The 13968-nt window shown below is 41.2% G+C and overlaps 2 protein-coding genes across 2 annotated transcripts; one reads left to right on the top strand and one right to left on the bottom strand.

The window, feature by feature from the left end:
* Positions 1-52: 52 nt before the first annotated feature.
* On the bottom strand, positions 53-5989 carry cpox (coproporphyrinogen oxidase). The gene is made up of 7 exons (XM_040128015.1): positions 5224-5989; positions 4809-4952; positions 4399-4509; positions 4120-4261; positions 2875-3093; positions 1459-1563; positions 53-1359 (listed from the first exon to the last, which is right to left on the bottom strand). Exons 1-7 carry the CDS (start codon positions 5789-5791, stop codon positions 1275-1277), a joined length of 1374 nt encoding a protein of 457 aa, XP_039983949.1. The 5' UTR covers positions 5792-5989; the 3' UTR covers positions 53-1274.
* Positions 5990-8532: 2543 nt separating this feature from the next.
* ccdc181 (coiled-coil domain containing 181) lies at positions 8533-12893 on the top strand. The gene is made up of 5 exons (XM_040128852.1): positions 8533-8634; positions 9048-10046; positions 10234-10380; positions 10878-11041; positions 12105-12893. Exons 1-5 carry the CDS (start codon positions 8533-8535, stop codon positions 12274-12276), a joined length of 1584 nt encoding a protein of 527 aa, XP_039984786.1. The 3' UTR covers positions 12277-12893.
* Positions 12894-13968: the final 1075 nt, after the last annotated feature.

Raw genomic sequence — 13968 nt, 5'->3', positions numbered from 1 at the left:
TTGTTATAAATCCTTGATATGTGCAAAAGCTTGAATTAATTTGTAATAAAAAATTTCAGAACATGCTCTGCATAATTTCTTTCAGTGTCTCAAGAATATGATCCAATGCGTGTATAAGTTAATGGTGAACGTTTTCTACGGTTCTCCTCTTCCCTGCTTGTGTCCCCAGAATATCATAATTTTACAAACAATACAATGATACAGCGCTGAGCTTTGTTAAGTCTCTAAAAACTGACTCAAAGTTGTGAGAGACTGAACAAAGTTACATGAAAGAGTGAATAAAAGGTAAATGTGTGCAAAGTCACAAGAAATCGAGAATGAAGGCATTACAATTGGTCCTGGATTTCAGTGGTTAACTCAAGTTTTCTGTGGAATATTAGGGTAAAAGGTATTAAAATACACAACTTATTATAATTGTTAGCTATAAATTATTTTTAAAGGATACAACTCATGAACATTTTTTTTGGAGATATTCTTCTGTCTCTAAAGGAACCACCTGGCCTGTGATCCACATTTATCCTCTCTGTGGGACATAATCCAAAATCCAAGTACCATTTACTGCTGTTCAAACAAAGCAGGATGTGACTCATTTACCACAAATGAATGACCAACCACAGTGTAAATGGGGCTCAACCGGGAACAGTTAAATCTTTTTATCTATCTTTGACTGTCAAGAATAGCACATTGTGGTGAGCAGATGCACATCAAAACTAGATTTATTAACATTTGGTACAAGTAGTGCCACACATACAAACACAGTGGCTCAGTTTGACCTAGTTTTCCCTTTCAGTGCCTTGTTAAAGAAGCACAGAGGAGAGTAGAGCTCAGATGGCTTCAAGTAGAGCAAGTAGAGTTTGACACAAACACTTCTTAAAAGTAGCACATCATCAATGTGAGATGACCTAAAAGCAGGTGCAATGTTCACCTGTGAAGTTACATTATCTGGTCTTGTTTTACTTTGCACTTCAGTAAGCATTGGCACAAAGCTCATTCATTGAGTTGAACAACACAATGTCTCATACATTACATTATTAAAATCCCCTGTGATTAAATTTCAACAAGGGTGATATGACAAAAAATAGGAAACAGGAAAGAGAAAAGTACCGGGACAGATTAAAAAACTCCTACGCAATTGCAAAGCAAGTTCATATTATTTTGGTAATCGTGATGTTAACCGCTGCTGATCTAGTCAAACAGGTCACACAATTATCAAATACAACAAAGACGTTTTTCTGAATGTTTTGTGCATTTTCCCATGTAAACCTAAACTGTGGTCACACCCACTCCTTGGGGTTTCGTAACACTTCCAGTATCTCAGCCTCCTGGGTACCTTTGGCAGGCTCGTGCATGTATTCCCACCTGAGGATGAAAGGTGAGTTTGTTACCAAGCAACACAGACAGCTCATCGCTGTCATACAAGAGCAGGGCAACCGCTGCCTCAAACCAGTGTTTTCTTACCTGGCGGTGAGGGGGAGGGACATGAGGATGCTCTCAATTCTGGAGCCCGGCGTGGCCAAGCCAAACTTCACTCCCCTGTCATACACCAGGTTGAACTCCACATATCTACAGGACAAACACACAAAACCTACTGTAGACACGTGGCTTCTCATAATTTATGATATATTAAGTTTACATCTTTTGTGCCTTATTCTACAACTGATAACTAGTCCACAGCAACCTGAGAACCATAAATCTTGGATTTTAATGAGGCTTTATCTTCTTTACAGGCAGCTATTGGCTTCTTTTTACAGTATTTCAAGTACGGTATGAAAACAGACTTGATTTAAAACTTGCTTGAGCTATGTAGGCCATCCAGCACAGTGAACATTTAGTCAGCTTTGCTTTAGGTTAACATTATTGTTGGACAGGAATTGAAGTCCCCCAGGTTGGTGCATTTATGTGCTGGTAAATAGCTCTGATATAGTAGTCTTGGCTGCAGAGCATCATCCTTTCTATGGTTACAAAGTAACCAAATTCAAATTACCCTCATCCATCTTTGCTTATTGCCTGTCACCAACACATCAACCTAAAACACTGTTTACGTACAAATGAATCTGCACTTTCAGCGGCAGAAGCTCACAACTTTTTAATGCAATTTGTTCAGTTTACTTAAGTTCACTGATGAAACTGACCCGTGGTTAATTTACACCATTCACTCCAGTTTAGCATCTTCTTTCTCCTCCCTCCCATATTACTTCACCTACCCGAGGTTCAGGCTCAATACCATGCTTTTTCCCTTTCATAAACTAGCACTTTAGCTCATTCTCTGTGTTGTTAATCTCTCACTGGATGACTCAAGACTCCCTGCTGAGGCAGTAAGCTCTGCGAGGATCTGCTCTGGCTTTGGACCACACGGGCTGTGCATGGAGTCTACAACAAAGCTTTGTCATAAATCATTTTTGCATTATTTCATTAGTGGATGTCAAAGTCTTAACTTTTACAAAATTAAGAAAACGAAATGTTAACCTGACTGACTTTTAAAGCAGTAATTTTATGTATGGAAAAGACTCCAGGATCAGTGTTAGGTTTTTTAAGTATACTGTAGCCAATTTGAAAATTGCAGCTTTAATAGCTGGTCAAACAATGCAAGTGATAAGTGACTGAAAGAATGAGAAGTCCTAAAACTATTAAGACTTTAGCAGATACTACTGTAGGTATAGAAGTAAGGCGGTGAGTTATGACTCACTATGATTGACTTCGGCCAATGAAATCTTCAAAGTCTTTAGTTATTGAACTAAAATTGGCTTTAAAATTAAAAAAAAAATATATATATATATATATATCAACTCACAAAATCTCCTTTTATCGATCTCCTATGTAAAATATATGAAATACTCATCAACAGCCACGTTATTTTGTGTGTCTTTTTCTCACCTGCCTCGTCGTACTTGCTGCCAGTCCTTCTCCTCATCAGTAAAGGAGTCATTGAGATGTTTGTATACGATAGGCAGGTAACAGGGCACCACAGTGCGGGCACAGCTCTTGACAAAATTGAATGCTTCTTCCTGACTCGGGGAGTCCAGGTCATCGAAGAAGATCCCTCCTATACCTCGAGTCTCTCCTCTGTGGCGGATATAGAAGTATCTGTCACACCTAGAGAACAAAAGAATTGGTTTGGAAAATCATCTAGTTTCCATGTCAGGCTATCTGTCAGGTGCATGGTGGAAGATTCAACTGTGGCTACAGTGGAAAGCAACACCTGCACTACATGACGTATGTTTGCTACTTCATTGCTAGTCCTGTGTCAACCAATGCTGAGGGGCTGACATAAAAATGTATTTTAAATTTGGTTGTTGCATGTTTTCTCCTTTATTAAACTTCAAAGTAGCTGCACTATAGATTTGGTGTGTTTTCATGTCGTTTTAATTTGGTCAGTACTCCAAAAGAATCATAAAAGGTTGGTTAAAGTACAGGTATGACAAGGGAATTGAAAATAGGTCAGATGAGAGGACATCAGTCGCAGTAGTGGGATTTTAAAAGGTACTGCTTTTTGACTGCTACTTGTTTTTGCTTTGGTCACTACTTAAAGGAATAGTATGACATTTTTAGAAATATGCAAATTCAACCAATCTTGTGTCTTCACTGAATATGAAGCTACAGCCAAGACATAGTGAGCTTAGCTTAGCATAAAGACTGGAAGAATGGGGAAACAACTAGCCTGGCTCTTTCTGAAGGTTTAATAAAAACAAAACATTCTTCCTACCAGCACCTCTTAAGGTCAGCCAGAGCTGACTGGCAACTGGCAGTAGCTCCATATGTAATGGCAAGATATGAAAGTGGTATCAATCTTTGCATGTAACTCTCAGCAAGAATGCAGACATTTATTTCCTAAAATTTCAAACTATTCCCTTTAAATATAACTTCGAATTAAGATGACAAAATTTTCTTATTCCGCGCCACATCAGATAAACCACACCCATTTCTGTCATGGAACGTCATGGCTCAACGGTTTTTCTGCAACTGCAGATTTTAGGCAAAGACTTCCTCTTATCATTATATTACAGTGAGGAAACACCCATTGTAATCCACACAGAGAAATACACAGAAATCAGACGTACAGATAAGTACACAGTATGTGGAGTTTCACTTCCAGGGGACTATTCATGAGTCAAACTGTACCATTGCTTAAAATCAGGGTAGTACTGCGGGTGGTGCTGGTCGCAGGCCTCCTTCAGGGTGTTGTGGAAGTGAAACGCATCTTCTTTATTAACATAAACTGGAGTCAGGTCTGTGCCTCCACCGAACCACCACTGCTTAGAGCCTGGAGCACACACATACACACATCACACACAGACAAAGAAGAAGGAAACAAGGGTCATCATTCATTCACTTACCCAATAGTGTCACTGACACCAAGACAAAACTGTTTACGTCAAGAACTGACAATCACACACTCACCATCTTCCTCCTCGATCTCAAAATATCTGTAGTTGAAGTGCACTGTGGGGATGTGGGGGTTCTTGGGGTGGATAACAGAGCTCACACCCATGGCACAAAATGGCAGCTTCCCTGGGAGAAACAGAGCATAATATTAAAAGTTCATACATAGACACAGTTCAGGCATGTTTTAATGTCCATTAGAGCATCATACAAAAACATAAAAAGGAGCTTAAAGTGCAAAATAAGAGCAGAACTCTGTTAGTAGATGCAAAAATCAGTGAATTTCTGAGTGTGTATCAGAAGTGCTACGTAAAAGGACTGCTCACTCTATGATGTGTTACTCTGAACGTAGGTTAACACACTTCTTCTGGTGAGGAGCTATATCAAGCTTTATGCTTGCATACAAATGTCAGGTCAACAGAACTCACCATCTTTCCCTTTGAGGACTTTCCCTCTGCTCGTCATCTGCCTGGCGGCCTCCTCGGTCAGGTTCCCGAATACTACTGACACATTCACCCCTGCCTTCTCAAACACCTTTCCATCCTGCATCACACAGCTGATTCCTCCTCCACCTGACACACACACACATACAGGGTCAAGATGGAATGAACGGTAAAAGACTGAATTGATATTGTTTGTTCTGCTGCCTGCCTGTTTATGACGTGCATCTGTATTGCTTTCAGCACAAAAATAAGCAGCATGCTTGAAACTCCAGCACTTGGAGAATCTCATAAATACCCTCGAGTTTATGGTTAGGATGAAAATGGATCTGTTCTGCTCCACATTGAGCTGTGCAGTTTTTCATCACTGCATCGGGTGACCCCCCCACCCCCACCCCCTCACCTTCCTTCCTGTCCCACCGATCCACCTTGAACGTCCCGCCGTCCACATCCTGCAAGGCTCTGCAGAACTCGGCCTGCGTCTCCATGATCAGCATCTCCATCCTCGTACGCATCTCCCCTTTCCTTCCCTGCAGGACGCTGATGTCAGTTACCGGAGGAGACATGAACCCCCGGCATCTCTCCAGTATGTCCCCCTCTTGCTCCTTCTCCTCGGCGGCTTGGGAGACTTTCGTTGCCATTTCCGCACGCTGGAAGTGGTTAGCGTTGGCGAAAAACCCAGCTACAGCAGCTGCTGCTGTCACTGCTGCAGCTCCGCTGAGCGCCAGGGCTCCCCTTCTGGTTCGTCCGGCTGCGGATCTGCCTGCGGTCCCATGGGACATAAACCTTACCCCGGCGCCCCTGGAAAACCATCTCGTTCTCGCTAGCAAGGTCCCTGACGGGCTGTGAGTGGAGGGAGACGGCAGATGCGAGTGTCTTGCACTAGCAAACCCCTTTAAATGTTTAGTCAAACATTGTCTGGCCGTAGTCAGAGCTGTTTTGTTTACTGTGCAAAACACGATGGTAGCCATTTTTGAGAGAAACACCCGCTGCTTCCTCGGTGCGTAGTACTGCGTACCGGTCGTGGGCAGCTACAGTGTTCTTACTAAGTATTCAAAACATTATCAGAAGTTGTGCATACGTGCTTCCAGTCGTGCTTCGAGACAAGGGGGCGTGTAGTTCCGCGGTAGTGACAGACGCAACACGGGAGATGTCGTTCTCCGCCGCTTGCGTTGCCGAGCTTTCCCAGTGGTGAAAGCCTTCAAGAGACTTCAAAACCCACAGTGCAGTGCGCCCGAAATCAAATGTTGCGTTCCAGTACTCCTCATGTGCTCCGTTTTCTGTCTAGCAGTAAGGATGAATTCAAGTGCTGCTTTTGTTGTTGTGTTATGTACCGTTGTTTAGGTTTAAATTGTCTTTTGCTCATAATGTAATATTTGCAGTATAACCCCCCATCATTATCAAATCCATGTGGATATTTAAAATATGTTAAATGATCTATTTCATATTATTCAGTCATTTCATTATGAACAAGGTCCAGAAATAGAGTCGACTGGCTGGTACCGCTGTCCAATGGTCCCGTGCTGTAAACATGACTAAATATTAACCAAACTAAAAATGGGGTGGGCACCCATTTCCCCAGGAAAACGTCTGTAACCTGGTTAAACATGAGTTTGTAAATTAATTCAAGATTTTTGTAAATAAAATGGTAGATATGCACTGAACTGGCGTTGCCTTTGTTTCAAGTTCTTGTCTCTTGTATTGTTTTGTCTGCAACTTTTTGATCATTCTCTCTCTACAAGAGAGGTGATAATACAAAGCCCACCTTAAAGCCTTTATAATTACAGGTGAGTTTGTGCTTTAGTACTGCCTACTCCCAGACAAATTTGCAATTATTCAAATTACCATAATCCAAATGACACACATTTAATCCGGTCCCTTTTCTGAGATAGACCGAGCACGAAAAAAAATGGTTAAGCTAATGTGATCCTTGCAATCAATAATACATTTTAATCTTGTTTGATACGGTAGCTGGCTTTTCATATGTTAAATTAACCCCCAGAAACAGTGCTATTTCATTTTTTTTAGTTACCTTTTAAAATTTCCTACCAGACTACAATATTTTTTTGTAACATTTGGGTGTTTTAACTTGTTTACATTGTGTACATGGAGATTTTATTAACCGTATAATGAGTTTCGGTTCGCGTATGTCCTGACTGCGCATGCGCCAGTAGTAAAGCGTGTTGTAGGTCTCTATGACGACGGGCCCAGTAAACCTTTTAGGGCTGCGGAGGGACCAGAAGCAGATTATGTGCTCAGGTGTTGCTCCGCGGGCTGCCAGGCAGTATGTGGGCCGGTTAGATGGAGAAATACTCACCAAACAGCCGGGCGGGAGGTCTTCTTTCACCGCTTTTAACTGAACAGGAGCACTTATTACGAACCAGCTGGTGGTGAGTTTAAGAGCCCCAGTACCAGAATTCTTTTATTTATTTTTTTTAATGCTGTTATTCACGGCAGCCAAAATGTTGATTAATATATGTCCTATAGGCACAAACTCTGTTCTAAAGCTTACCCTCTTATTCTGTATCTGTCCTGTTTATTTTTATAAGCCGCCGAGCTATAAAGATAAACAGGATTACACAGTCTATTTGTGTTACATCCTGCCTTGTAGCCAGTGAAAGTGGTTTCTGAGTTACAACAGAAATACAGATACAACGGCTACAATAAACATAACGCACATGATAGCAGACAGGGAATATGTGTACTCAAAACAATAACAATAGTTTACTCCTAATCCTGCAGTACTGGTTTCTCTCCAGTAGATGGCGACCAATCGCACATGTAACCCATATACATACTGTGATGTGGTGATGGCCAGGCTGATATGAGTGGTTCTTCATTCCCGCTGTGACACAAAAACGAAACCAAACGCATAATTTGGAGTATTTGGCTTGTAATTTGTTTTGTGTGATGTGATTTAGATTATCCAAATAGAGGGAACCTAATGGGACATCCTGATCCGTACTATAGGCTGGGTGCTGCCTGTCTGTTTAGATCCTCAGTCACTCAGGTCATAGGTTATCTAGCATTGCCACTCATCTCCCACACATGAGTGACTCCACTGACGGGTGGGCAGTCCCAGATATGTTAACCTCTTTGGGCTATTCATACCTTGATTAAATGAGGTGACATCCGTGCGGTAAACATCTGTGGACTTTGGTCACTACAATGTAATACAATATACATATGTACATCATAGTGTACAAAGTGTAAATGTTAAGTCAGTGGTGTAGTTATGGATGTGCCGAGATGTCAAAGATGTCATTAGATATAAATAAACCAGACGATCAAAGACTACACAACCTGGGCTGAAAATTTAATTCCTTGATTTGCACCAGAGAGGCTGAATGGATAGAATGACCAGAACATATCTTCAGGATTCATACCAAAAAGTGACCTATAGAGGCTGCAGTGCTTTGGATCCCAGAGTGCAGAAGTGTTTAAGGGAACAAGCTAAATAATGATGATTTTTTTTTTTTTTTTTAATTATCAAAGTTAACTAGTAATGGGGCTAAAATATGAAATTTTCCCTGTTGGTAGCATGTCACAGGAATCAACATGTGTCATTCTCTGGGGGCCATGAATACCCAGAACTTATTTATTGGTTTTCTGGCCAGTAGATCTTGCTTAGGACTGACTGGCTGTTATCACTTTTCTTAGGTCCAGCAAGTAGTGTGGCAAAATTTTGTCTCTGATCTTCTCTCAGTAGATTATGAGTCAGGTGGTTTGCACAAAGTCCCAGGAGGAGTATGAGGACGACTTTGAGAAGGATCTGGACTGGTTGATCAGTGAGGAAGGCCGGAGTGAGGACCAGGTAAGTCAGGCCTCAATATGCAAAGTGCGACCACAGGGCAGACTGCTTCCATCTCCTCTTTGTACTTTTGCTCTACCTTTTTATCACCTTGCGTCTTTGTTTTATCGGATCTGCTTACTGCCGACTGGGTGTTAAATGGGTCCCTGACCCTGCTCTGTGAAAGTGTGACAGTGAGTAGTTTTGAGTTACCCGAGCTGGCACATCTCACTGTTTGCACGTGAAACCTACTCTGTTGACATACAGTGACATACTTTCCCTGTGCCACTGCTGGATGCAATATTGATGAACACACTTATAAATGTCTGTTCTCACACCAGCGAACCTACTACCTGCTAAGTACTGATGCTGGTTATTTATTTACATTCAAACCTAATTAATGAATACAGTGTACCTCCGACTTTTCCATCCCACAGGGTCCCGACTATGATGACATCGAGACAGAAATTGACAAAGAACTGGAGGAGGATGAGAAACAGCAAGAAATGAAGCAAAAGGAGAAAAGATACAAAGAAGAGAAGACAGATAACACAACAGAGGAGATGGAAGAAGATGAAGAGAGGTGGCCCTCACCTATGGAGCCATTGGAGTACGACCCTGACAGAGACAGCCCAAATAAGTCATCACCTATAGTCCCACCTCCTCCAGGGGAGGATGAGCAGACAGATGAGGAGAAGAAGTACATTCTGGAGAAGATCGAGCAGGCTAACCGGGAGCTGCAGGACCAGGAAGCTCCAGATATGACGAGGCGCAGGCGGCTGCATTTTAAAGAGACGCTGGTGGACCTGGTGGTGCCTCCCCTGCAGTTTGGGAAAGATGGCAAAAGCGATGGGTTGGAAGGGGGAAAGGAGAACAAGGCTAAAGCGAAGGATACGGAGGCAGAGACTGAAGTGTCAGGGAAGCTGTCTGAGCTAAAACTTTCTCCTCGGGAAGAAAGTGTAGGATCCGGAGAATCTGGCAGGGCTTGGGGGAGCAGTGATGGAGGGCATGGGGTAAAGGAGGGCAGAGTCCTTGTAGAAAAAGATGGGAAGTTTGACCTGGTCAGCTTGAAAGAGGTGGAGAGTCAAGGACTGCTCCCTCCTATCGCAAGCAACTACAGCGACTACTCACGTCTCCAGGGGCAGACTATGAGCTCAACTAAGATCCACAGTTCCTCCTCCTCTCCTCGTTTTCGTGCTGGCTCTTCCCCCTTCCAGCAGGGCGTTGATCACCTCCAGGCCCCCAGACCTCCAGTGCAGCCCAGGAACAGGCCCAGCTCAGCCAGCCACAGCCAGAGAGGCAGCCAGAGGAAAGGCAGCAAGCGGCGGGTGCAGTCAGCCACTGGGACACCCTTCCAGGCCACCTACGCCCTCTCCCCCCAGCAGAAAGAGCTGCTGTATAGGATCCAGGAGAGGAAGGAGAAGCTGGCCAGAGAGGTAGGAAAGAAGGGATACAGTTGATCAAATAGAAGTTAATAAAAAATGTGTAACTTCTGAACTCTGACCAGAAAAAATAGCACATTTACAATCAAATAACAAAATTGCATATGCATCATTTTTATGTTTCCGTAATGTTGTTAATTACTTGAATCGGGTTTTTGATCCCTCTTGTTCGCCATGTCAGGCAGAGCATAGAAAACATGAGGAGGAGGAGCAGAAGAGGCAGGAGAATGAGCTGGCGTTCAAAGCCTGGCTGATGAGGAAGAGAGAGCAGCTACAGGAGGAGAGAAGGATCCACCGAGCTCAGGAGATGGAGAGGATGAATTCTAAGGTATGGCCACAAGGGGGCCCACCAACCTACTAAAACACAATTACAAAGTTGATCATAATGAAACAAGGCTCTATGGCTGGTCATTTGAACAGTTTTGTTTTTATTAGATATTAGCAATTATTTGTATTGATTAGTCAGCCACTATCCTTTCATTGTCCTGTCCCTAGTCTAATTCAATTGGTTTACTATTTAACAAGCACTAGGTCATGTGTTCTTTAACTAATATAATTGCTTTAGAATATCAAAATGAAAAGAAACATTGATACAGAATTCATGTAGGTAGCAAGAGGCTTCACTGTAATCTAATTTTAGAGGATTTAGAAAATTTAACTGTAATTACAGAACAGAAATAAAACTGTTATCCCAAACTCGTTCACAGAAAATTCAAGGAAAAGCAAATTACAGCACTAGTTAGAGCCATTCAAACACATCGCATAATGAATGTTTGCTAATCATTTCCACTTAATTACTGCATTCATTTCTACTTCTACACGCAGAAAGACTCTTCGCACAGTGACTCAAAGGAGGCTTTTAGGCTGTGGCTTCGGAGGAAGCAGGAGCAGCAGCAGAGAGAGAGACAGCTGGTGGAGCTGCAGAAGCTCGAGGAGAACGATGGTTGCCTCTTACGCAGCCGGGAGGAGTGTGAACGTGCCTTCAAACTGTGAGTTCACTTTAATCCTTGTAGCTTTTTCATTCAAGACCTGTAGTAATAAACCCTTAGGAATTTTTTTTGATTAATTACATAGCCAATATTACAGTATTTTTACATTTTCAACTATTAATGAAGTAACCTTTTAACCTTTTTAAATCAAACATTTCTCTACAATTTTAGTATTTATCATTTGGCTTTTGATACGTCAACCCCTCAAATAATTACACATTGCACTGAGTAAACTATCATTTTCCTTACCTCTAGTGGCATTCAGTTGAAGTTGCAGTCTAGATTAAGTTAATTTCCATTTATGCAAGTCTCTGTTCTAGGCTCACTTGTTGCTCGCTTGCTGGTGGCACTGTTCTCTATCATTGAGCAGGCAAAAGCTCCCAGCAGGTGTAGAGAGAGTTTGCAGTGTCTTGAAATAACAGTCGGCACAGCGAATGCTGACAGAAAAATTCAAACTTTCAAAAGACTCAGCACCATGCAGAGTCATTTTTGAGCTATCGGTAATAGTCAACAACTGTACCAGCCACTCACAGACATGAAAGTGTTACTGAACTGAACCCCTGGGTACGGGCCCAGGATCTTAGGGGTTACAGGGCCGTCCCTGGGCCAGAGCCTTTGTTTGAAGTAATTGCTATTAAGAGTTGTTGTTGGAAAGTCACAAAGATCAGTTAAAAGTAGAGGGTCCTGAACTTGTTTTTTTGCTCTTGATCCTGATCAGATCCTCTTTTAATATCGAGTATCTGCAAACCAAATCCAATCCAATATTTGTTTTTGTTTATTTTTCCTTTATATAATAGCTGCACAGCATGCTGAAGCTACAGTAACATTTCATTTAAATACAGTAAATTTAGTAAAGGAGTTTCAACAACTAAGCAGAATAACTCTGCTTTAAGAAACTATAGAATATCTTAGGTTTTCTTTTGATGATTTAGTATAAATGCTCAGTAATAATACTAAAAGTGTCTCTGCCCAGGCATTTAATGTGATCTGCCAATAGTTCACTTAATATTCTAACATTAAATTTGGTGTCAAAACCATCTCTCCTGATGTTCTCCGTCCTCAGGTGGGTGAAGCGAAAGCGGGCGGAGAAGCGAGCGGAGCAGCAGGTGGCGCGAGAGCGCTCCCGCAGGTTGGTGCTGGAGGAGCAGCGAGCCCGACGTATGAGGGACCTGCTGTGTACTGTCAATGAAACCAAGCCATTCAGATTCACTGAGCAACTGGCCTACCGCTTCTGAACCAAACACACCCGACAAGCCCGCTGAATTCACGCAGCATCACCTAAAACTGGATTAGATTCTACTTTGATGCTGTGAATCCGCTCATATAGTAATTTAATCTCAGACCATACAACACAAGACGGTGTGGAACACAAGACATAGTTCATTCTGTGTTCAGTTGTTGATAGGGTTTTTGTTTTGTCATTTCGATTCCTGTGCTTCGTTAAAGCACATTTCTTTAAAAAAAAGTTTACCGCAGTGACCTCCACTCAGTGTGACGATACCTGGATAAATAATTAATCTAAATTAATATAAATTGTGATAAAATGTGTTGACTAAATTATTTTTTGGTTTATTTACAGGCAGATGCACTTTATTATAAATGGAGCTGTTAACAAACTGCTGTGCTGCGCAGATTCGATACAAAGGCAGAACCAGTTCTTACTGTTTGCCTTTTATCAGAGAATTTGCTTACATTAATATAATACAAGGATACATTACATTTTGTGAGCGGTTACTTATACTGATGTACCTGTAAAGGAATTAAATATATATCTGTAAGAAGAAAGTACTGTAGTAAATATGCCTACTGTTTGATGATGTGAAACAGAAAAAACAAATCATTTTCTTGACATAAAAAGCATTTTTAGTTGATACTAAAGAAATTTTTGTTTTGCTGAACAATTTGTAACATTTTATGCTCAACAATAAAACATGAATAAATAGAACAAAAATACACAATTGAATATAGATGTGAGATAATATTTTTTAAGTCATAGGCATGTACACATAAACTTTTGTTTGCTACAGCATTTCAAAATAAAATATCACTGAAGGAAAAGTGGCCAAACTCATTAAACGACAGGATTAAGTTTCTGGTTAGCAGTTTAAATCTATGTAGAAAAAAAAAAAAAAAAACTACTCTTTGTATGTTTCTTTCCATGGGATTTACAGTGCACGACTCGGCCTATCATCTGTTTCTTCAACACAAATAGAAAAAAATAAAAGACCTTACAAATATGTATTCCTTGAAACAGGAATGACTGACATCTTTTATGAAAAAAAAATTACTCATATCAAATGCAGACAGTTACAACAGCAGCTGTCTGTTTTAAAAAACACATAAGTTAAAGTACAACATACAACACACAAACACCATGTCCTCATGTCAGTGAACATGTAAAAGGATTCTGCTCCGTGTGCCCAGACAGGAGAGGGGAGATTTATCACACCAAGAGGAAAAATGGACAAAGTAGTGACAGAAGACATTTTCTATTTTAGACTTGACACACAGAGGACAGAGTGCATGATCAATGATTATTCTCCATACTAGAACAGAGCTCTTTTTTTCGTTTGTTTTTTGAATGAGTGCTATTTGAGACTTAGATACCCAAATTGGAAAAACAGTGCACTGCCTACTTTGAAAATAATTATTTTTGGAATGGGAAAAAAACCCCCAAAAAACGTATTGTGTATGAGTACTACTGTAACAGTACCATTTGTAAAGATGAAATCTAATATTATTTTGAACTACTGACCACTGAAATTAAAGTATTTTTTAATCACTGTACATAGTGTTTTTTAATATAAGCCACTGAATATGGTGTCCAGAATAAGAACAAGCACAAACCAAAGCAGAGAAATGTCAACTGCCGTTCTTCTCTTTGGCATCTTCACAGTTCAGTCAGATCCCAGGTCTGAGCAGTCCTC

The sequence above is a fragment of the Xiphias gladius genome, chromosome 6, assembly GCF_016859285.1.
Source record: "Xiphias gladius isolate SHS-SW01 ecotype Sanya breed wild chromosome 6, ASM1685928v1, whole genome shotgun sequence".
Classification (NCBI taxonomy): Eukaryota; Metazoa; Chordata; class Actinopteri; order Istiophoriformes; family Xiphiidae; genus Xiphias; species Xiphias gladius.
This window is presented reverse-complemented; position numbering and strand designations above follow the sequence as displayed.

Coding starts and splice junctions, on each gene's coding strand:
- cpox (XM_040128015.1), bottom strand. CDS start 5,791: ATGGCTACCATCGTGTTTTGCACAGTAAACAAAACAGCTCTGACTACG. Junction 1,564..2,874: donor CAGCAAGTACGACGAGGCAG/GTGAGAAAAAGA, acceptor TTTGTCCTGTAG/ATATGTGGAGTTCAACCTGG. Junction 1,360..1,458: donor TCCCTCCCCCTCACCGCCAG/GTAAGAAAACAC, acceptor TTTCATCCTCAG/GTGGGAATACATGCACGAGC.
- ccdc181 (XM_040128852.1), top strand. CDS start 8,533: ATGAGTCAGGTGGTTTGCACAAAGTCCCAGGAGGAGTATGAGGACGAC. Junction 10,047..10,233: donor AGGAGAAGCTGGCCAGAGAG/GTAGGAAAGAAG, acceptor TCGCCATGTCAG/GCAGAGCATAGAAAACATGA. Junction 10,381..10,877: donor TGGAGAGGATGAATTCTAAG/GTATGGCCACAA, acceptor TTCTACACGCAG/AAAGACTCTTCGCACAGTGA.